Consider the following 23,010-nt stretch of genomic DNA (forward strand, 5'->3'; position numbering starts at 1 on the left):
TCAGTATAAGAAAACAAAAAGCAGAACTCTAGTAGATCTTACTAAATTGATGGCCCTAAACAAATATGAAAAAGGGAAAAAACAGAAGAGATAATTTTGATTTGTCCCAAAGTTCCTTGTTTATGATAATACTAGCGACCCGCCCCGGCTTCGCACGGGTGCAATGCTGATACTAAATTAAATACACTACAGAAAAAATATGAACGTTGTATATAAAAACATAGCGGCCCGCTCCGACTTTGCACGGGCATAAAATATATATGCCTATGTCACTCAATGAAAACATGATTAAAATCGATCCAGTATTTTTAGTTCATTCATTACTGCCCTTGGCCTGCACGCATTAAATTTGGAGTAAAACAATTCCCTTCTTCAAACTTCCCCTATACTTACTATGAAGATTTCCTGCTATCTTTGGAATATCTAAATTCATACAATTTTTATTACATTACACATTTTTAAACGCAAATTTTAAATTTGTAATATCTCCGAAAATATTTGTTTAATTTACATGCTGTAAGGAACTATATTGATCTATATTAATTGCACACTGTATTTAAGGTACTTAATTCAAGTAAAATAGCTTCGTAAATAAGCCATTTTCTCACGTAAAAAGTAAACAATAAAAATGGTTAATGTGGGTTATCCCTAAAAGATAAACATATACCATCGCGGACTTTTTTGTAGACCTTTTTATGGTGTACAATACTGTAGCACATTAATTTGATCTAACTCGTAGGGTTAGGCAGCGTTTTTGCTAATTGCTAAATAAGCCTAAAAAAATAGGTTAATTTACGACATCACGTTAGAAACCTCTAAAATTAGCAATGTTGCCTTAGTATATTATGCATGTATTATACATATAAACCTTCCTCTTGAATCACTATCTATTGAAAAAAACCGCATCAAAATCCGTTGCGTAGTTTTAAAGATTTAAGCGCACATAGGGATATAGGGACAGAAAAGGCGACTTTGTTTTATACTATGTAGTAATTTATATTTTATAGGTATATTTATTTTTATACTATATTCATATTTTATATATAATTGGCAGTTTTACAGATTATATTTATTTCATTCATTGAATTTTATTTAATAAATTTATTTCAGAAATTAAATTGTTTTATTTAAATTTTATTGGTCAAACGTGACGTCAGGGCAGTCCCGTACCAAACTTTATCAAAGAACCAATTGAATGTCTTGACGGCAAAATGTTTTCGTTACTGGTGCCTATAATGGAGATTTAAATTGATCAATCAAATTACTTCAACGGTTGATAACTCCATCTGGATGTTGGACAAAGCCAACTTTTCTCCATAGCCCCTATTGAGTTGTCTCTCTATTACTCTGTAATGTATGTAACTTCTAAGCTGTCGGAATGTTTTGAGAGTTTAAACTAGGTCCAATAATGGTTTACTCCAATAAGCCTTGTAATTCATTGTCTTCAAACTTCCTTGATCCTCAAGGTTGTTCGTTTATCATTGAAATCAAAATCACAATTTTTAAATTGTTGAAGCAAAAACGAATAATTGGGATATAAAAGAGCAGTATCACCATAAGATTTTAGAAGTGATTTGGCAGCAGATTTCTTCAAATCAAACAACGAAAATAATGGATGTCGAAAATGCAATTTTAGAAGTTTCATGATTAGCGTTTATATAAACTAAATACTGAAAACTGTTATTTTATGTAGAGAAATGTCAAAACTATTTAATAGTTGTTTGAATTGATACTTCTCATTTTCAGTAATAGATATTGCTGATTAAAACACTCTGCTATGTAAATAAAGTTGTATTTAAGCGATGGCCTAGATTATGTCTACTTTAAGGGGCTATTCTAGTCTAGATATTTGAAAAAAGGATATTTTTAAATATTTTGAAAGCTAAACACTTTAAGAATATATCATTTTTGACATAATACCTCAAGTTTTACTAAATTACTTTAACGATTTGCTTAACATTTGGTGTGAGCCTTTTTTATATTGTTAGATATACTTTTTCCCGTTGGGTAGGCACCCTTTCCAACTTCATAGATAGTCCCATTCCATTTATACTATTATACACGGGGTAGTACGAATAGTTGTTTTGGTACCATGGCAGGGATGAAATCAGATCGCACTGTTATTTCTATTAGTTGGGTAGTGTCTTGAGCAAAATCTAACCTCTGTTGTGGACTACACGTGTGTTCTTTTTTGTGAGTGAACAATAATTGGTCATTGGAAATTGGTGCTACCCTAAGAGATCTAACAATATATTGTTTTATCGCAGAAAAGTTATAAAGTTAGGTTTTATAAAGTAAAGTTAAATTTCAAAAAATGGTAAAAAATTTTAGACCTAATTTGACCAGAACATGTTTTTTTAATTATACGTTAGCATACTTAAAGTTCATGCCTCTAGACCAAAATACCTCCATGAGGTTATCGATCGATGGAAAATTTTACAAGAAAGTCTCTAGCGGTGCTACTTTTGTATTCCTTTTCAGATTTTACATTCTTGTCTATGGTTCAAATACAATTACAAACAATCAAAGACATGAAACATATTAAGATAAAGCAATTTTAGATTTTGAATAGAATGAATATATTCCACAAAATATTTGTTATTTATCTTATACTAATTATTCCACTATATCTCATTGATGAGATTATTGTAATATGTTCTGTATATTTGCAATAGAGCGTTATAATAATATTGTCGTAATGTTCTCGTCTTCTTAATGTATTCTGGTTTTACGGGTAAATAAAAATATCACACATTATTCATGATCAACTGTAAAATATTTATACAAGTAGCCGGCTTTCAGTAAATAATTTGTTCGAATTTAAATTATTCGTAAACACCGGCCGTATAGAACACACGTCCGCTTTTCGCTAATTTTGAGTTAAGGATCATCGACCGAAAAAACCTGGCAACAACCAACCGCAATTGAATGCGATTTGGTTTTGGAAAAACTTTCAGATAGCTAATTTATTTCAAATGCAAATCCCGTTAGTATCTATCAATATCGGTTTCGTTTTTGGCTCGGAGTTTTACTTTTTCATCATAATATGTTTCATAATGGTGAGAATAATTATGCAGAACATAAGAATTCATTTTACTATCTAAATATGTAACTATTTGAAATAAAGATACGGAATTGTTACTTTCAGCAATTTCAATAAAAGAAACTAGGATATATATGTGTGAGACATGTAATATCTGTATATTATACAATACGTTATTAACAATTAACAAATACCACTCAAAGAACATTTCTTTTGTTTCATGAGCCAATTATTACTATTAGTGATCGGCCTGTGGTCGAAGTTCGTCTATAGTTTATTAGGTTAATCATGTTTCTCTTATAACAGAGTAAAGGGAATAATTTAAAAATAGTAAGTTACTGAAACTTTTTTTACAGTATTTTCAATAAATTATTAGAAATATATTTGATATATAATATTAATTAAATTTATAAATTTATGTATATTAAAATATATATGTAAATTACCTCAATAAAACACTGACTAAACTTTTTTAAATGCATTTAAAATTAAATGCAAAAAAATGTAATTAAACCTAATTTCCGTTAGGTCTTAATAATAAATAAAGTCAAGTAAGATTATTCTCAGAACTGTAACAACTTCGGAGTATCAAATATAAGTATAAATGATATTTCTTTACTTTTATGTTATAAACATAAGTATAGAATAATAAATGAAGTAATACATGTTTGCATATTAAGATAGGCAATGTGTGAATAATACAATTTTGAAATTGATATTCTTCTTTAGCGCGTATTTTAAAACAATTACTAACATAATTAGGTAATTTAATTTTACAATTTAGAAATGTCCATGAAAGGAATTTATTTACAATCATTAAATGTACTATCAATTTTTCAAAGCTAAGGTCTATAAAGTAAATAATTAAAATTATTGATACAACGTTCAAATAATAAACTAGTCACATATCTTATTGCATTAAGTATTAACAGGATATGGCTTACATTTTCGTCTTGTCCTAGGCCTGCATGGGGTTTGGAGGTATCATTTCTTATTCTGTCAAATGCCCTTTACAAAACAATAAATGTCGAGTAAATATTTTTATGGGGTTGTACTTTTGTTGTACCACTATTTGTTTTATGCTGAATATATGGTCTTGTATGAATAAGATAAAGCATCTTTTTTACTTTTCGATACTCACTTTGCGATTCTGTTAAAGTTTTTTTGTCTCCTCCTACTTCCTTTTCTTGTAGGTATATTCTTCGTATGTTTATTTCTGAAGATATAGCAATTATTTTTTACGTATTTATGTGTTTCTAATTACATTGATTTATTCTTGTATCAGTTTTATATCCTTTAAAATGGTATCAGATTTGTTTATTGTTTGTCTCCATCTTCTTTCTAAATTATATCAATGTTTTCTATTTTATTCTTGTATCATTCGTGTATATATATATATATATATATATATATATATATATATATATATATATATATATATATATATATATATATATATATATTGTATATGTATTATATATGTTATATGTGTCGTAGTTTGCAGCTGACTTTTAATTCAGATATTTTATAGTTATTTCGAATCTAGAGTAGCAGCATAGAATAGCAGATAGCAGAATGTTCCTTTGATAACAAAGTCAAACAGAAATTGTCACCATCTATATTGCTTGTACGCTCTTATTAAAACCTAAGCACAGTAAAAGCTATTATTTAATTTTTAAGTTTGAGTCATTCTCAGAAATATCATTGAATATTAGATGAAATGTATTTGAATATGTCTTTATAAGAAGCGACAAATTGCGTTTCTGTAAAGAATACGTTATATAACCGCAAATAGAAATGCTGTAACTAAATAAGTAACTATATTATAATAATAACTAAACCTAAAAGAAGAAGAAGTATATATCACACTTCAATATATTCAACACTCAAGAAAAACACATATAGACTAGCCAACTTTTGCTTCCTAGGTGTCTCTGATGTGATAGTGCTCAGTTTTTTGTATATGTATCTCCGTTTTTATATTGACAATAAAATTGACCATATCATGTAATCGTTAAAAGAGTAACGTATTAGATGAAGAAGCATGTGATTGCCATTTTCATAGATTTTCGTACTGTTTTCGACTTTACACACTGGACAGCATTTGTGTTGAACTTGTTCTCTTAAAAACTTCTTTACGATACTTAAGTTTAGTTTTTTCCATTAGTCGCGTTACTGATTTTCAACATAGTGAAAGCACTTGTGCGAACATTGTTTCAAGAAATGACATGATGTTCAATATTCTACAAACATCTTGAATCTGATATTTGTTGATAGCAGAAATCAGAAAATATCAGAAAGTAAAATGGCATCTACGAAGATCTAATTTTGTATATTTCAATTTTCTCTAGTCATCACCATAAAATTAATTTTCATTCAATATGAGAATTAATTGGGGATTTTTTAATAATGTAAATTCATGGAACTAAAATGTAAAATGATATCATTAATATGTAATGGATCTGATAAATATTGTTACTAGAATTGCTGATTAAATATTAAAACTGATCTTATCGTAAGTGGTTAGGCCAAAGTCGTATATATCAATATCATAATGATTATTTTCAACTATAACAAGTTAGTTTACACAAAAACAATAACATAGGCGATATAATTTTAAGGATCCATAGGAATATATAATCGAACTCCAGTTTCTAAGGAATATTTTATGTCTTAAATTAAAGTTAAACACTTTTAGAAACTTATGGTGCTGCTGCTTCCTCATATCCTAATTGTCGATTTTGTTTGCAACGATTAAAACAAGGTCATTTCGACATCAATGACAAAGAATGCTCTGGATGACAAAAAAAGTTCGAAACCAAAGAATTTCAAAACCTGATGGACTAAAAGCCTAAGCCTAAATGCACATCAAAACGTTATAGGTATATTCATTCTATCAGATGGATAAAACATGTAGGAGGATTAAACCAGAACTTTTTGGGATAAGAATTGTCGTTGTATATCCACTTTTCATTGTCACAGAACTGTCACAATACACCACAGAAAATTCTTCTTTTTTACATGGAAAGTAACAAAAACATTGTTGAATCGGTTCGAAATATGTTATTCGTTCATTGTATTTTCAATCAATTAGTGTAATAGTAGTTCTTGCTTTTGGACCTTTCCCATTGCATTTAATTATTAGATAACAGCTACTACGCTGTCTGAGAGTTTTTTAAGATTTGAAGCTAATTCTAAGATTTGAATTTGTCCAATAAGTTGTGCAACGGATTATCTCCGAACTTTTTTGGTCATTCAGATCGTTCCTTGTTATCAACATTATAAAATTTTTAAATTCTCATTAGGAAGCTCGTAACCAAAACCGGAATATGACGGGGCAACATCATCACAAGTGTCTGCAAGTGTATACACTGATTAGCTGAATAATACTAAATAGGAAACTGTTATTTTAGGAAGAAAAATATTATAACAGTAGTTTACATTGATACTTCCTGTTTTTATCTATACATACCGTTGGTCAAGAAACATGCTGGCACCTACTAAATGTTAGAAAGTTTTAATAAGGTTAGAATAAACAAAGAAAAATTAAATTCACATTAAGCGATAAACTGATGTGTATTTAAAAATATAAATTGTTAAGGGATTAAAAGCCTAAATATATTTGAACATATACATTTGTAAACATGAACGTTTGAACAGTGTGAATTTGATTTTATTCTTGTTTGATATATATATCTCTCCTAGAGAGAAACTTCATAACTGACAGAAACTTTCGCTTATAATAAGGTCTTATGCCATTTATGAAGACTCCATTGGGAAACGTTTGTTATAACTAATGAAAAGGATTCTATTAGTGAAATTATTTGTAACAGAGAACTTATAACAGCTACTCTGCTTGTACATTTGTAACTTTAATTGCTAAATTTTCATCAAAAATATTTATAATTTTTCCTTCTGCGTATCACATATATAACATTTACAACATCTGATGTACTTTGATTCATTGATCAACAAGAACCATTGGATTTTTAAAATCACTTTAATAATATACGTTTTTTGAATAATAATATAATTGTTATCGTTTATCGTTCTGATAAAAGGAGCAATTGAAATTGCCGACTAAAAATTGATCTTATCGCGGTTCAGAGTATCAAAGTATCAAGACTGCAATTTCGAGTTTATCGGCAAAACTTAATAAATTTCTAGAACAAGAAAATAAGAAATTCAATTGAGAGAAAGTCCCCATAAATATGGAGTACTTGTTGCAGTAACAAAAGGATAAAGTGTGAAAAGCTATTCTGTGGTAATATGTAATTTTAAAAACATAAAAGAAACTAATTCACGTCAATCTTCTTTAAGATAGCTAAGTACAGAATGTCCTTTTCTCTAGTTTACAACTTTTCTTTTTGCCAAATTGAGTTTGCGCTATCTAGTTGAGACGCAGAACATATAAATTAAATTATTAAGTTATATTATCTATTAAATTCATAATGTTTTCATTGTTACTGTTGAGATTATTTTGCATATTTTTTAAAAAAGCTTTTTAAGACACTTGGCATATTGTTGTAAATTAATACCCAGGTAATTTTTTACATCGCAATGTTGAGAACCTATTACCAGTTTGGGAGAATATCTGCAAAAGCGAATTTTATTTGTTTATATTTTCTCAATTTTTTTTTCTTAAAACGTAGACATTCAAGGAAATTATAAATTGTTCCGAATTTCTATGGTATTTACGATTTCATCAAATTCGATATTTTAGATCTTTTTATTTTTGGGTCATTTATTTTTTTTTTAAATAAAAAGCTAATACAATTTGTTAATAGAAAAGTGAACTAGGTGGTATTACTGTATTTTTAATTGTTGGATTTGTCGCTATTGTGGATATAAAACAATACAAAATAATTATCATAAATGGCAACATTGTTGATACTTTTTGATTGACCGTCATTATTAGATGTGATATATTAACATGTTCAAGGGGAATTGGAAATTCATAAAAGTCCAATTGTGAAGACGCAATGCTTAGGATCACTATATATAACTTATTTTTATTACTATATTTTGTGTTGTTCAACCAGAGTATCATCAAATGGTGAGTTTGCTTGAGCATTTCAGTTTTCTCCTTTTAACTTCATACGATTTTACTTATTCCTTTTATTATTTTCTATTTATTTGTTTGTCTATTTATCCAAATAACTTTATTTATCTTATTTTTATTCGTATTTTTCAATAATTCACAAATTACTATAAATAAGATAATAGTTTCGCAACTATTAAGTATAAATTATAATTTACACTAGAAACTCATGAAAAATTGGCAAATTATCTAACCTATGGTCTTTAGCTTTTTTCTTTGCGCGAATTGTACAGTCACCATAATATGTGCTGAAGAAGTGAGTGCACAACAGCAAAACTATTGCTTATTTCTTTATTTAAGATTTTGGCTTTACCCTAGCTAGGTCTACTAGCAGGTAGACGCTAATATATCATTGTCAGTATTGTCGTTATCGTTATTATACGTTGACTGTTATGATTGTCATTGTTATTGACTATTGTTGAATAAGATTGCTGTTAACCATCACATGTATTATATCAGATTTATTCACTACTACTTCTTTATAAGTTTGTTATTAGTAATTCTGGTTGTTGTGCCATTGCTATTGACTGTCATTGCCCTTGTTTGGTGTTTTTATTAGTACATTAGTAAAACAGTACAGTGATTGCTTTAATTTATGTTTTAAGCCTAGTTGACATTGTATTCTAGACTGATTTATCAATATATCGATATCAAATTGATTCAATATATATCGTTATCGATATATCAATACTATGTATATATCTAGCATCTTTAGGAATGAAGTTACTATGAACTAATATAATTAAGTGGAAATTCGGTAGGGGCCTGTAGATCAAGGTGTACGGCTACTAAAAGTAGATTTTGGTAACTCATTTGCTTAGCCGTGGACAGAGTCAACATGGGAAACTATTCTATACAGGTTATACTAGGCAAATGTGTCCAAATAGTGATATTCAGAGCAGTGACAAATCGGCGGGAAAGATACTTCAGGAGAGAGCTGTTATATAAAGCCATAAATACTATACTTGATATTTTAAAAAATCGGCGAGGTATTTGATGCTTTTATAAAGATTTCGTTTAGAATTGTAAATGTATTTTATTTGTTTATATTTTCTCGATATTTTTTTCTCTAAAATACAGACAAAACCATTTACCATTCAAGGAAATGATAAATCGTTCCAAATATCTGTGGTACTTAGAATTACATCTAGCAGTGCAATATTTTAGACCTTTTAATTTTTGATTCGTGCATGTTTCTTTTAAGGTTTGAATGAGAATGTAAAGGGACTAGGCGGGATTGTTGCTTCTTTTTAATTGTATAATTTGTCGCCTACTATCAACAATGTTGCCAGCAATGCTATTTTATTATTTCTCTAAATTGTCGTATATTCCAAAAAATTCTTAGATTATGGAAAATTAAAGGTAATATTTTTATGGTTGCCTTTGGCTTTCTCCCTGGTAGGCATTGCACGTTCATTATACCTGGGGCTAGAGACTGCACAACAGCAAGAGTACTGTTTATTTATTTGTGAATTCAGCTTAATCCAGAGAGGCCTACTAACCTTAGTGGCAGGATCTCGCGCGTTACTTCCCTTGATTTCATTTGACGCCATTATCGTTAGTGTTAGGACATAAGCTGCTATGGCGTGCATTACCTTCATATAGTACCGTGTGAAAATATCGCTATTATCCATTATATGTTGTTTGTTGCGATATCTGGTAATTATGGTTTATTGACAGTCTGTATACATAAACGCCATGAAATGTATTTCCTGCTGCTCTAGTTTGTTTGCTTCTGGCTTTTTCTCTTGTACACATTGCACCTTCATCATAGTCGGAGTTAGGAGAAGTGAGTGCACAATAGCAACAGAGTTGCTACTTATTGATTTACTTATTTACATATTTACTTATTTGTATATTAGATATTTTTAGTTTTACCTTAGCTACTACTAACCCTAATGGTAAGCTCTCGCGAGTCTGCTGCCCTTGATTTCATTGCAAATCCACTATTATTAGTGTTAGGGTATAAGCTGGTACGTCGTGCATTACTTTCCCTTCGTATCGTGTGTACATGTCATACTTCATCCCAGAATAGTTTGTAATTGCTATTAGTTACCGTTATTGCCTGTTTTATATTGATTGTCTGTCAATGTTTTTGACAACTATGGATTAAGATTATTATTCACCATCCTGGTTATTCCATCATTGTTACAGTCTTTTATTGAGATGTATCAATACTATCGATTATCAGTAATTGTCGATATATTTATTTATCACCAGTATTATTATCGATAGTATGTTATTATAGCTTCCAGTATTTCAACTGTCACTACCGTTTTATTTCCATATTAAGTGACGTTAGAAGTATCTATCGTAATAAGCACCGATTTCTGATATATTTCAGGTGTGTTTACATTCACCCATTTTATTGAAAATTGGTTGCTCAGGTACGTTTTCATTATATTTTAAGAACTATCACCTGACCACCCGATCACATCAAGATCTCGCCCGCTTATTTGCTTTATTTATTTTTGTTATTTATTGAGTAAGTAGTTGTTATATCATTTATTTTTGATCTCTATTTTTATTTCTTTAAGGTGTTTGATTATTTTGTATATTTTTATTAAATATTATTTTATTTTACCCCAGTGACGTTTGTGCAGTTGGTTCAATAAGTCGTAAAGTAAATTAAAAGTTTTTGCTTTTAAACCTTACCCGTTTCGTAACTTTTATTTTACGAATATATATTTTTGTATGTATTTTTAGAAAATTTGGTAATCTGGAATCTACGTGTGCAATAAAAAATACGGATAGTAGTGAATAATTTCTCCCAATTTAACTTATTCGTAAACAGCTGACCGATAAACCACACGTTCGATTTTTGCTAATTTTGAGTTAAAGATCATCGACCGAAAAAAAAGCTGGCGACTAGCAACACGTAGACGAATGCTTTTATGTTCCAGACAAGTTTTCAGACAAATTGTCGACGGTGATTTTAATTGACAGCAGATATCAGTAGTATCCAACAATAGAACCATTATACAATAGCCCACGTTTAATATGAGTAACAAGGGTTATTGAATGCTGGTATATATTTATAAGACGGTTTATATTTATTCACTTATTTCATAACTGTTATAATTAAATAATATTTTTTATTATATTTGAGTTTATTTATTAATAATTATACCATAATGTAAATAATAAAATAATCTTAATGATCTCTGGTAAGAAATAATCCATCTGCGATACCAATTTTCCAGTGACAGCAGTTTTTAAGTTGAGGTTCGTTTATATTGGTATATTTTCAGTTTTAATCCCATGAATGAACAGTGAAACATCTAGTGACTTGGTTCTAAGATTGGTGATTTGGTCTAAGAACTCTCTTCTAAGAACTATTTTTCGTTATACCTCTAAATTCAATCATTATGTCATTAATAGTTTCTAGTTATAAATGGTAGACCCATTTTGTGGGATCTTAAAAATATTTTATTTGTTTCAGAGAAATATTCAAAATATCAATAGCCGATGCAAGTGAAAGATGTCTAAGTCTCTCGGAATTGCATCTGAAGCTCACCACCTATCAGAGGTAGATTAAGGAAGCGAAGAAGAAAAATAAGAAAATAAGAGATGGATTAAGTAAACTCTGCTCATGAGAGGCAAAAATTAATTTTAGAATTAAAGTGTTTCTCTAATTGATTTTTATTTATACTATTTACTATAGACTCAGATGAAAGTGAGTAGCAATCTACAACTTTAAGTTTATGCCTTCAAATAGCTTCAAACATATTTGAAGATATTAATTGTTATGTATTCTGAAATATGAATAAAATAAGCAGGCAGTTAATAATTTCTGTTCATTTAATTTTTAATTATACTTGGTAATTTTTCAACTGACATAAACATAATTTCATACTATCGGATATGCAAACAAAAACAATTTTCTTACTAGCAGAGTCATAAGGTAGGTTTTTTCGTGTCAAAGGAAACCGAAATTATTATCTTGCCAACTTAATAATTCATGTACTCATTTTTTATTCACAAATTTCGGTTAATGAGTTTGGTATGTTTTTATTTTTTTTTTAAATACTGGATTTAGATTATATAGGTTATGGCCTTGTTGCCAACAACCTTCAAGTTATTTTTATTATTCGAATACATTTTGCATTATTCTCTTGTTTTAAATTTTTTATTTATTTAAATTCTTAATAATTAAATTATTTTAATAGTTTGGTTATATTTGCCGAATAACAAATCAACATATAACATGATAATATATATTGACATGACAGAATTCAAGAGTGGTAATTACTGCAGGGATAGATAATATATTTAAATTTAATAACAGTTGCCTTACTTACAATCATTATGTCATGTTATTATGTCATTAATGATCCAACTAGTCGTAATGTACAACATTTATGTCCCAAGTATAGTAATTCGTGGTGTGAGGTTGTCCAAGGCGGATTGAAGTTTCTGTGAACTAGTTTGAACATAAGCTAGATCACGGCTACTATTGGTGGGTTGTAGTAGTTTAGTTGCTCAGTCATAGAATAATAAGTTAAAAAACATAATTCTGGAATAATCCATAAACTGTTAGGAATAAAGAGAAAAACAAATAAGTGTCGATTGAATACGGAAAATTAAAGAGGATTTATGAAAAAAGTATGTATGTATAACATATTTCACTGGCCATGAGTTTGCCATATTGCAATTTGATACATGTATTATTTTATTCTACTGGCAATAACCTCAAAAGTTCACAAGCTTCGCTCCACCAGAATAAAAGTGCTAAAGATTTATAGTTTTTAACACTTATAGTTTATGTAGAGTTTTGTGCCTGAAAACGTGTATTAGAGACACATAATACGTAGTGTTCTTGTTTCATCCAAAGAAAAGAGCCCATTGAAAAATAGAAATTCGACTGTATAGGCGACCTTGTGAGAAATGTTTTGCGTTTAATCAAAGGTAGCGCTGCGATCGCAACATATTTGCAACATATTATCGCAATATATTATTGTTTCGTGTTAAGGTTAAGAAATCCTCGTTTAGCGTTGTGCATATTTCCTGTTTTACATTAATTTTTATTAAGTGACTAATATAAAAATTGAATTTTGTAAAAAATGTAGTGTACCTGGGTGTAAATCTTTTACCGAAATTAGACATCGTTTTCCAAACAATGATCCCGCTCTTGCAAAAATGGGTTGATCAAGTAAATAATAGTAAATTATCTAGATTAACCACATTGTAAATATATAAACGCCATTGTGCTTGTCACAGATATTTTAGTGATGAATTTAGAATTACATTTCCTCAACGACCTATTCGTTATGGTAAACGCCTATCAAGCATTGTCTTTATCAGGTACATGTTCAATATCTATCTATTATATGCTTATTACATGTATAGATTGTTTGTTTATAGAAGGTCAACCTAATGCTTATCAAGATGTTAGTGGTAGTAGTGAACATTTTAATTTAAGTAGTTACCAATTTGTTTTGAATGCTTTCAGTGTGATGTAATCATATAAAGAAGTATTCCAAAAAGGTAATCATTAATTAGGATAACAGGATAATTATCATTAATAAATATTATCTTTAATCGGAAAATATCTTAACGACATTTGTAATACTTATATACATCTTTTACTTTTTACAGTAACAATCAGAGTATTTGTTAAAAGAAACTCGAAGTGGTAATATTTTTAGTACATAATTTATATAGTTATTACTGAAACGCCTTTTTTAGAATTTTGAAGCTATTGCCGCCTTATAAATATGTTTGGTTCCTCTTGGCGAGTATATTTGTCGCAAGAAGCTAGGGATGTTTTCAATTTGTGTCAATTGTCAATCCATAATGACTTTCAAGACCAAATTTTAAAGGTTATTAACCAGGTCAGGTAACCTTTAGTATAGCAAAAGTAGAAGATAGAATTCTAATAGATCCCATAAAATTGATGGCATTAAACTAATACGAAACAGCGAGAAGGCGCTATCGAAGAACATTTTAGATATTTAGTATTGAGCTCTTTTTTTTCATTTACACCTATACACTTATATTTCTTAATTTTACTTTATCTTTATATATTTTATATACTTATGTATTTTACATATTTATATTATTTACATTTATGTATATTTTCATGTATTAAATATTAAATTTGGTTTTACTTGAGCACTATTGGCCAGTAAAAGTGACGTAATAACGTAATCACGTGAAATGGAGAACCAATCAAAACATTGCCCTTGAGCCTACCATTGGAGATACATCTCGGTGATAGAGCCATTGAAAGTCATCGTTTGCTGGTAGATACCTATGGTGCGCATGCCCCAACTATAAAAATATCTGAAGCATTATGTCGACAATTTAGATGTATTGGTTTCAATGTTTTAATACAAAGAACGATCTGGTAGATAAGTAATTGTAGTAGTTATTGGATGAATATACAAGACAAACCCAAAAAACATTAGCCAAAATGTTGAATGTGTCCGAGTCAAAAGTCAAAAAAGTCCCGTTGCAAATTATTAACGAGTAAAGCTGATGGGAAGATGAGTACCGTACGAATTGAATGACAGTCATTAAAGTTCTACTTCAATATGAAAGGAAGTAATTTTTGCGTCAAATAGTAATGGGCGATGAAAAATAGATTTATTTTAAAAATTTTAAGAGGAAGATATCTTAATTATCAGCTCTTCTTGAATGGTATCCATAAATTGTTTAAGATGATAAGTAAAATTTATAGAATTAAATATGAAATTATTTAAATAAATTCATTTCAAAATTATTATCAAGTTAATGTGATTTCCAAGGTAATGAAATAGGTTTGAAATGTGTTTCAAACGTTTTAGTTTAAAAGCCTTACTAGTTTTAGTCTAGTATAGATTATTGATAGTTAATTTTAATTAATCTATCCTATGTAGAGTGTGATTTCTTTTTCAGCTTTTATTTATGTCAAAACAAATCAGATTAATGTCAATAATAAACCGCAGCTGGTAACATAATATTGAAACGTTTCATTCTCCTTGAGACTGTGTAGGTCTAAAGTATTAGATGTTGGAACGAAACCAAGCCATTCAATTAATTAAGAATTCAATTAATTCAAGAAAATTAATTTAAAAACACATCTTTTTATTATGACTTACTATAAAATCTACTTAATGCTGTATTTTTACAAAATGTAAATAATAAATAATATAATAAAGTAAATAAGTTTTGACGTTGACGTATGTAGTGATGAAAATATCCTTTTACTTAAATAATTTTATTTTAAGAGGCAACTTGAGTATTCATCGAAACACAAACAATATTGTTGATTCGTATTTTAATCTAATGAACACTTATAAGATAAATACTTAAACTAATCTTGTCCAACAAATATAGGATCTTGTAAGCGTTCAATCCTCGATCCATTTTTGAACTTCTTTAGCGTTTTGAAAACGTGTCCAATGAATAAATTTTACTGAATAAATTGTATTTAGAGAGCTGTAATTTTGGTACTAGGTGTGGTAGAACATTCAAGCTGCAACAATGTATTCTTGATACATTTTGTAACATGTTGCTGAATATTGTTGGTATTTTTTGCAACAATACTTTGTTCAATTTCTTCAATTAACATCGGCAGACATTTGCAGTAATAGTTTCCTATCCCATAATATGTACAGCAAGACTCTATTACCTCCTACCAATGAATACTCTACTGCGGTATCAATGTGGATGATCCTCCTGGGTTAAAAATGATAAATTTTTATGCTATTGCCGAATCCATCCATAAGTAGATCCACGTTTCACCACCAGTTACAATACGTCACAGAAAAAGTTTTTTTTTTACTTCGCATGAAATGAAACCACGATATTGAATTGGTTCGAGACGACTGCTTGAAAATTTTTTTGAGAGTTTGAATTGGGCTTTCATCTAATAAGCATTGGAATTCATTCGCATTATCTTTGACATACCGAGTCGTTCTTCAAATCATATAATCAATCAATACATTATTTAATATCGAAAATTCGATTTTTAGCGTTCTATAATTAGCGTTTGTATACATTAAATAACTCAATTATGATTGTATGAAAGATGATCGATCCATAAAGAGGTATGCCAACACAGGCAAATTTCTTGTAAAATTCGTGTAAATGTGTATTGAAACGCTTAAATAATATGTTGTCGATCATTGGTCATATTTTTTAAATTATATCTTTTATGATTTCTTCTTTTGAATTATGGACATCATATAAGGATATATCATAAATTACTTCAAAGGAAAGATGCTTACAATGTGTGAAAGGTGAATTATGTTTGCACTTTCAAATAAAGTAGATCTCAATTAATTTATGCTTTACGCTATTAACGACTGAGCCGTTGGGAAGTTCTGGAAATCAATGTAAAAAAGTTTATGTAAAAATATGCTGTGGCAAAGATACGACAAATCAGTAAATAAGGAAATAAGTAAAATAAGGGAATAAGGAAAAAATGAGTGGAATAGTAACGGAAATATAGGGACATATTTCCAGTGGTTTAAGTTTTCTGTGTTGAAATATGTAATGAAATAAGCAACAAGAATAGAATAATAATTTTACATGAACTGTCGAAACAAAATAACAAAACAAAAAAGATGGAACAAATAGTCGTACAAATGTGGATTTGATAAAAGATGAGAAACACTGAGAAAGAAAAGGATAGACCAATCGTTCCAATATGGACTAAAAGAAGAAACTTAAAATAGAAATACTAAATAATAAAAAATTAATATGTATAACGTAACGTCAGCACTATTCAGAAGATTGATTGAATTTATATTGGTAACAACTTACGTACTGATATTTTATAATCCAAGTAATCTAAACAATTGATAGATCAACACTGGAACAGAGCCAGAAGAAATATATGCATAATCAAAAACCAAAAATTTTAATCTATTTTTATGCCGTTCATTTTTGTTGTGTTTTGTGTGAATATCGTTCGGATAACTGAAATTTAATTTAAATCTACTATCATTTGATTTATTGACATATCTGAAGTCAGCCGGACTATTTATTTTATTTATTAGTTTTATAACTGAGTAAATATAATCTAGATTCTAAATTAATAAAATATATATGATTTTATATATGGTATAATGTACATATGTAATGGTTTAATCTTTAATGCGTTTCAGGTTAACTATAAATTGCATAGAAAACTTTTCTTGTACTTATTCAGTTCAGTAATGTTCAGTTCAATTATTGTGGTATTGATAATAAAATACCTAAAATGAAAACATATTTTTAATTTACAAAAAGAAATTACAATACTAAGAAGTGATGAGAGTTTCTATGAGAGCCTATCTCTTCGTTTCATAATCTAAATGAAAGCTTAAAATATCAACTTTGTTTTTAATTGACGACAAGTGTTCCCTTAAAATAAAACATCACCTTCCAGGTATGATGTAATTATCAGCTTACATATATTTTAATCTGCGATATTTACTTCTGCAAATGCGAAATATCAATACAGAAAACTGCTAAATAAACCAAATATTAAATTAATTAAATTAAATTCGATGGTTTTCACATTTCACACTACATAATATAAAAATTTACTAGTTTTTCATCTATAGGCGTTACAGTGTATACATACGCTAATCATGGACAATATATTTTCTAAGAGTCTTTATTTATTAATCTAAACTCTATGTAGTTAAATGTATTCAGTTTAATTAATATTAATAAAGCCATACTAGTAAAATTTGTAAAATTGATAAACATTTCAAATAATTATTTGCGATGAATAATGCTGTACTTTATTATCATAAATAATTAACACAAGTTTAGATATTAAGTATTATACATCGGAAAATAGGCATTATATTGTATATTTTGAATTTTTAAACCTAGTTTTATTTCATTTTAGTACTTTACAAGCATTACACTGATGATATAAAATGATAAATTACTATTATTCGTTTGATTTATTTATATTTTATACTGTTTCGAGTTTACGTATACAAGCTTGATTTATATTGATTAACTGATATATAATAATTGTTTTAAACTAAATAAATATTAGGAAAGTGTCCAAGGAAATTTCTACATTATTTTGTTTGTTAAATGTAGGTTTTTATTTTCTAAGTCTAATTGTATGTTTCATATTATTCTGTGCTCTTGGTATCAAGTCCTGTAATTAGATTTTATTATAAACCAGTAATACATTCCTTTCATTAAAAAGAAATATAAGATTTTTGAACTTGAACTGGTCCAGTAATAACCAAGAAAAGGAACAATTATGTTTGTATGTGTATGCATCATGCTCAAGTAGTTTCAAGTACATCAAGTAGTTTGCATGTAGTTTGTGCTAGTGTGTCTTTAAAAAGGCATTTATTGAGAATAATTGGTATAACTTTGATGTATAACTATTGGATGTTAATTAAAATATTTTTCACCATTTTCTTCAACCTTCTCTCGTTTTTTTTGGTACTATAGCGATATTGTGTCAAAGAACTGTTGATTAGGCGCACTTATTCAGCCTTTCGAAACTGTGTGATAACCAAGCATTCTGCATACAACATGAACAATCGGTAATCAGAAGGCACTATGTCCGGTGAGTATGCTGGGTGTGACAAAATTCTTATTTAAGCTGGAGTGTACCCTTTACAACTCTTGAAACGGATAGCCAAGCGTTGTCATGTACTGTGGTCTTTTTTACAACAATATGAACGGTTATCTATCGGGTTTTGAGCTAAATATTGTGTTTTTGTAAAATGAATGTTTGGGGTAAATGGATACCTCTCCAATAGTTTTATTTGGTTCCAACAGCTCGTAATATACTATATGTTACCGAACCCATCATATGCACATCAAAACTTTATGGCGATGAATATTCAGCTATAGTGTTAATGTGAATGGCTGTCCTGGGCCAGCCTGTCACTTTTTACACTTACGATTAGCGTACTACATCCGCGTTTTATGCTCAGTCACAATACGATGCAGGAAACTCTTAATTTTTTGGTCTGATAAACTATATAGAAATTGTTCGAAATTAAATTTTCAGTAAATTCATGCGGTAGCTTTATCTTCGTTCTAGTAATTTTCTCTTCTCTTTTTTATCTTTCCCATCACATGAAAACATTTGGAAAATGTATTTGCACAAACAGTGTAACTGCAAAGCTGTCTGAAAACTCATTGATAGCTTAGGCTAGGTTGTGCTCCAATAAGTATTACAATTATCTTAAATTGTAATCAATATTTTTGGTCGTCCAGATCGTTCTTTGGCACAGGACCAGAAATGCTGCTGACAAAACTACGTTTAATAGAATTAGTAATCAAACGAATCAAAAGATCAAAGAGTATAAACAGAATTGCTTTCAAAAGTATTTAAGGGAATTAAGCCTACAAGCGGACAAAGATTATTCGCTATGGAAAGCAACTCGAAGATTTAAAAGACCAATTATTCGAGTACCGCCAATTAAAAATGATCGAAATGAATGGGTTCGACGCGACAATGAAAAAGCTGAATTGTTCGCAGATTATTTAGCTAACATTTTTCGGCCTAATGATATAGAATCTACCATGGATACAACTCCTATTTATCAACCCGATGTAGATCTAAATTTAATTTCTGCACTGGAAGTTGCCACTGAAATTGATAACCTCAACCCTAAAAAGGCACCTGGTATAGATGACATTTCACCTGGATTATTGAAAGAACTGCCACGAAAAGCAATCATCATGTTGACATATATATTTAATGCCTGTTTAAGGCTGAAGCATGTCCCGGAATGCTTTAAAGTTGCACAAATAATTATGCTCAAAAAACCTGACAAACCTGCAGAACAAGCCGAATCTTACAGGCCTATTTCGCTACTACCTGCAATATCAAAGCTATTTGAGAAGCTGATATATAAACGTGTTAAACATTTGGTAACAATACCAGATTTCCAGTTTGGTTTTCGAAATCACCATTCAACTATCGATCAAGTGCACAGAGTAACTGCGGCTATTGAAAGAGCGTTTGAAGAAAAGAAATACTGCCCTGCAATATTCCTGGATGTTTCACAAGCTTTTGATCGGGTTTGGCATTTGGGATTAATCTGTAAGATGAGCAAATTGTTACCGCGTAACTATTGTCAATTGCTGGAGTCATATTTATTCGGAAGAAAATTTAGAGTATCGCACGAAATGGCGTTCTCGACATTTAAAAATATCTCGGCTGGAGTTCCACAAGGTAACGTCTTAGGACCTCTCCTGTATCTGCTCTACACTGCTGACATTCCAACAACAAAAGAAACACTTCTTGGAACCTTTGCTGATGACACAGTTATTATGGCAAAAGATATATCTCTGCCTAGGGCAATAGAAAAAGTGCAAGTGGCAGTCAACAAAATCTACAAATGGACAAAAGATTGGAAAATTCAAGTTAATAGCTCCAAATCTGTGCACGTTAATTTTGCATTAAGGCGAAATAATAAAAACTTAATTATATCACTCAATGGATGCCCGATTCCTCAAGCAGAATCAGCAAAATACCTTGGAATCCATCTTGACGGTAGATTAAATTGGAAGCATCACGTTAGACAAAAAGCAAAACACATTAGAACCAAAATAAAACAACTATACTGGTTAGTCGGAAGATACTCCCAACTTGATCTAAAATCAAAGAGATTGATCTATAATACAATTATAAAGCCAATTTGGACCTATGGGGTGCAAATACGGGGTTGCACTAAATATTCAAATCAGTTAGTCATACAGCGCTGTCAAAACAAGATTCTTCGATTGATTACCAATGCCTATCGCTATGTAACCAATGAAGAACTGCACAATGACCTGGAAATCAAATGGATTTGCGAAGTTGTGCAGGATTTCGCCTTGAAACACGAAAGAAGATTAGTAAATCATTCTAACGTGGAAGCAATACAACTGCTCGACAGCGCACAGGATGTCAGGATACTGAAACGAACAAAACAATACGAACTTGTGTGAACATTTAGTGTGTATTATTAGTGTAAAGTATAGCTATAAGTTAATAATTAATAAATAATTATAATTTTATAATTGAGGAATACATACTGATGTATTTTCTCGTACTCGTCTTGCTTGTTAATTAATCCAAGCACATAGGAAAAGTAGTAATAAATTAATTGTAATAATAATAATTAAGATTGTACTAAGCGTATCTAATAAAGATGTTATAAAAAAAAGATCGTTCTTTGTCATTGACACTAAGATCATCACTTTTAAACCCAAACTGACAATTGAAATATGACAGAGTATTACCATAAGTTTCAAAAAGTGTTTGATGGGTTTGGCAAAAATAATTGTTCCTGAAAATAAAATTTTGTTCGTTCCAAGATTAGCGGCCATATGCACTGTATGAATCAATAATATTAAACAGAAAACTATTTTATTACGTACCAAAATGTCAAAATCATCAAATTTAGCAGATGGGTTAAGTTGCTTAATAGTTGTTTATATTAATACTTTCGCATTTTCATCAATATATAGCCTTTAATTTAAGACATAAATGAATTTTGATGCAGCGAATTCAGATAATACAAGATACTATAAGTTATGATATTGTGTATTCTATATTATATTGTACATCGTGTGATAATATTTATGATAGGTTGAGACAAAATCCTTAAAAGATCTTTTTTTTCGGGCTTCAAATAATTCAATTAATCCAAATAATAATTTGTATTAATAGTAATAAATAATATATACAAGATATATATATATATATATATATATATATATATATATATATATATATATATATATATATAAATATATATAAGGGTTGAGTAAGTTTATTACTTTTTTTTGAACCACTCAAAATCACTACTTACCGTAGAGGTACTTAACTACGAACGCCACCCGATTATCCCAGCAATACGCCATTTTTTCCAATAAATTAGATTTTGGAAAGTTCTTAACACGAGGAAACGTTTCGAAAAAACTTGCCACTCACACGGTGGATATATTAAAATAACGAGCGAACGGCAAAAGACCGGTAGCCGACGTCTATTTTAAACTAGTAGTTGAATTGTGACGTCTACCGGCGTCGTTACTGCTGAGGCGTCGGACCATCAACGATAGAAATGGGGATAAGGAAATAATTCTTTGACAATCCTTGTTTAATTTCATCACATCAATAGTTTTTTTTGAAAGAACATTTAAAGAACACCTTGAAAATTGAAGATCTTTTAATGCGAGTCAAATTATCAAGGTTAGGTTCGTGAAAAATTATTGTGTTTTTGTAAAATGAATATTTGGGCAAATATACAATATACTAAATTATGTAAAGATTAGAAAAAAGAAACAATAATTTACAAAGTTATGGTGTGCTGATGAGTTGGATAATGAGTTAATATGTAATTTATTAATCTAATTTTTCTATTGATGACGAAAGTTAGTTTTTCTTCTCGAAATTATAAGTTTCATTCAGTTAGTTAAAAGTTGTATTAGTTTAAGCCTGAGCTTATTTTTGGCTCTCTAAAGCCTTTTTAATCTTTTGGTGGTACATTATATACAGACAGGAGAGCTGGCACCATAAAACTGTCCTTCATGAAGAACCTGCGTTCACAAAGACACATTTAGTAAAATCTTAATTAATTTATTTATTGCTACTTTTCATTTCTACTTTCATGAATTCCCAAGAAATACCTGTACGGTGTATAGCAGTATATCACTATATATTTCCCCAATTAAAAAATTATTGAAATTAGTCACAGTTAATTGTAAAACTTATCCGCTTCATTTTTTTTCTATTGACATCGTTGGATTACTAGTCAGTACCACTTTATTTGTACCGTGAGTCCGAATAAATTTTATTATTGACTGACCAATCAGTATCTTTGATGTTAAGTTAAGTTGCAAGTATCTTCAGACTCGCCAGTACAACTGTTTAATTTTGAGTCTGATCTGCTTATTTTTTTGTTTAACATGATTT

At 29.5% G+C, this 23,010-nt stretch overlaps 1 protein-coding gene and 1 long non-coding RNA gene across 3 annotated transcripts in view; one reads left to right on the forward strand and one right to left on the reverse strand.

The window, feature by feature from the left end:
• Scp1 (Sarcoplasmic calcium-binding protein 1) overlaps positions 1-22,067 on the reverse strand; it is a 41,781-nt gene extending 19,714 nt beyond the window's left edge. For both annotated transcript variants that reach the window (XM_076403160.1, XM_076403079.1), the window contains exon 1: positions 21,908-22,067. In XM_076403160.1, coding sequence (XP_076259275.1) covers positions 21,908-21,959 — 52 coding nt within the window. In that variant the 5' untranslated portion in view covers positions 21,960-22,067. The remainder of the gene's footprint in view (positions 1-21,907) is intronic.
• Positions 13,250-13,687, forward strand: LOC143196747 (uncharacterized). Its single transcript, XR_013005854.1, has 2 exons — positions 13,250-13,448; positions 13,509-13,687. It is a non-coding gene; the product is annotated as an uncharacterized LOC143196747 (long non-coding RNA).
• Positions 22,068-23,010: the final 943 nt, after the last annotated feature.

Source organism: Rhynchophorus ferrugineus, unplaced genomic scaffold (assembly GCF_030347505.1).
Source record: "Rhynchophorus ferrugineus isolate W39M unplaced genomic scaffold, kcgeb_rfMv2 rfM1, whole genome shotgun sequence".
In the NCBI taxonomy this organism is placed as follows: Eukaryota; Metazoa; Arthropoda; class Insecta; order Coleoptera; family Curculionidae; genus Rhynchophorus; species Rhynchophorus ferrugineus.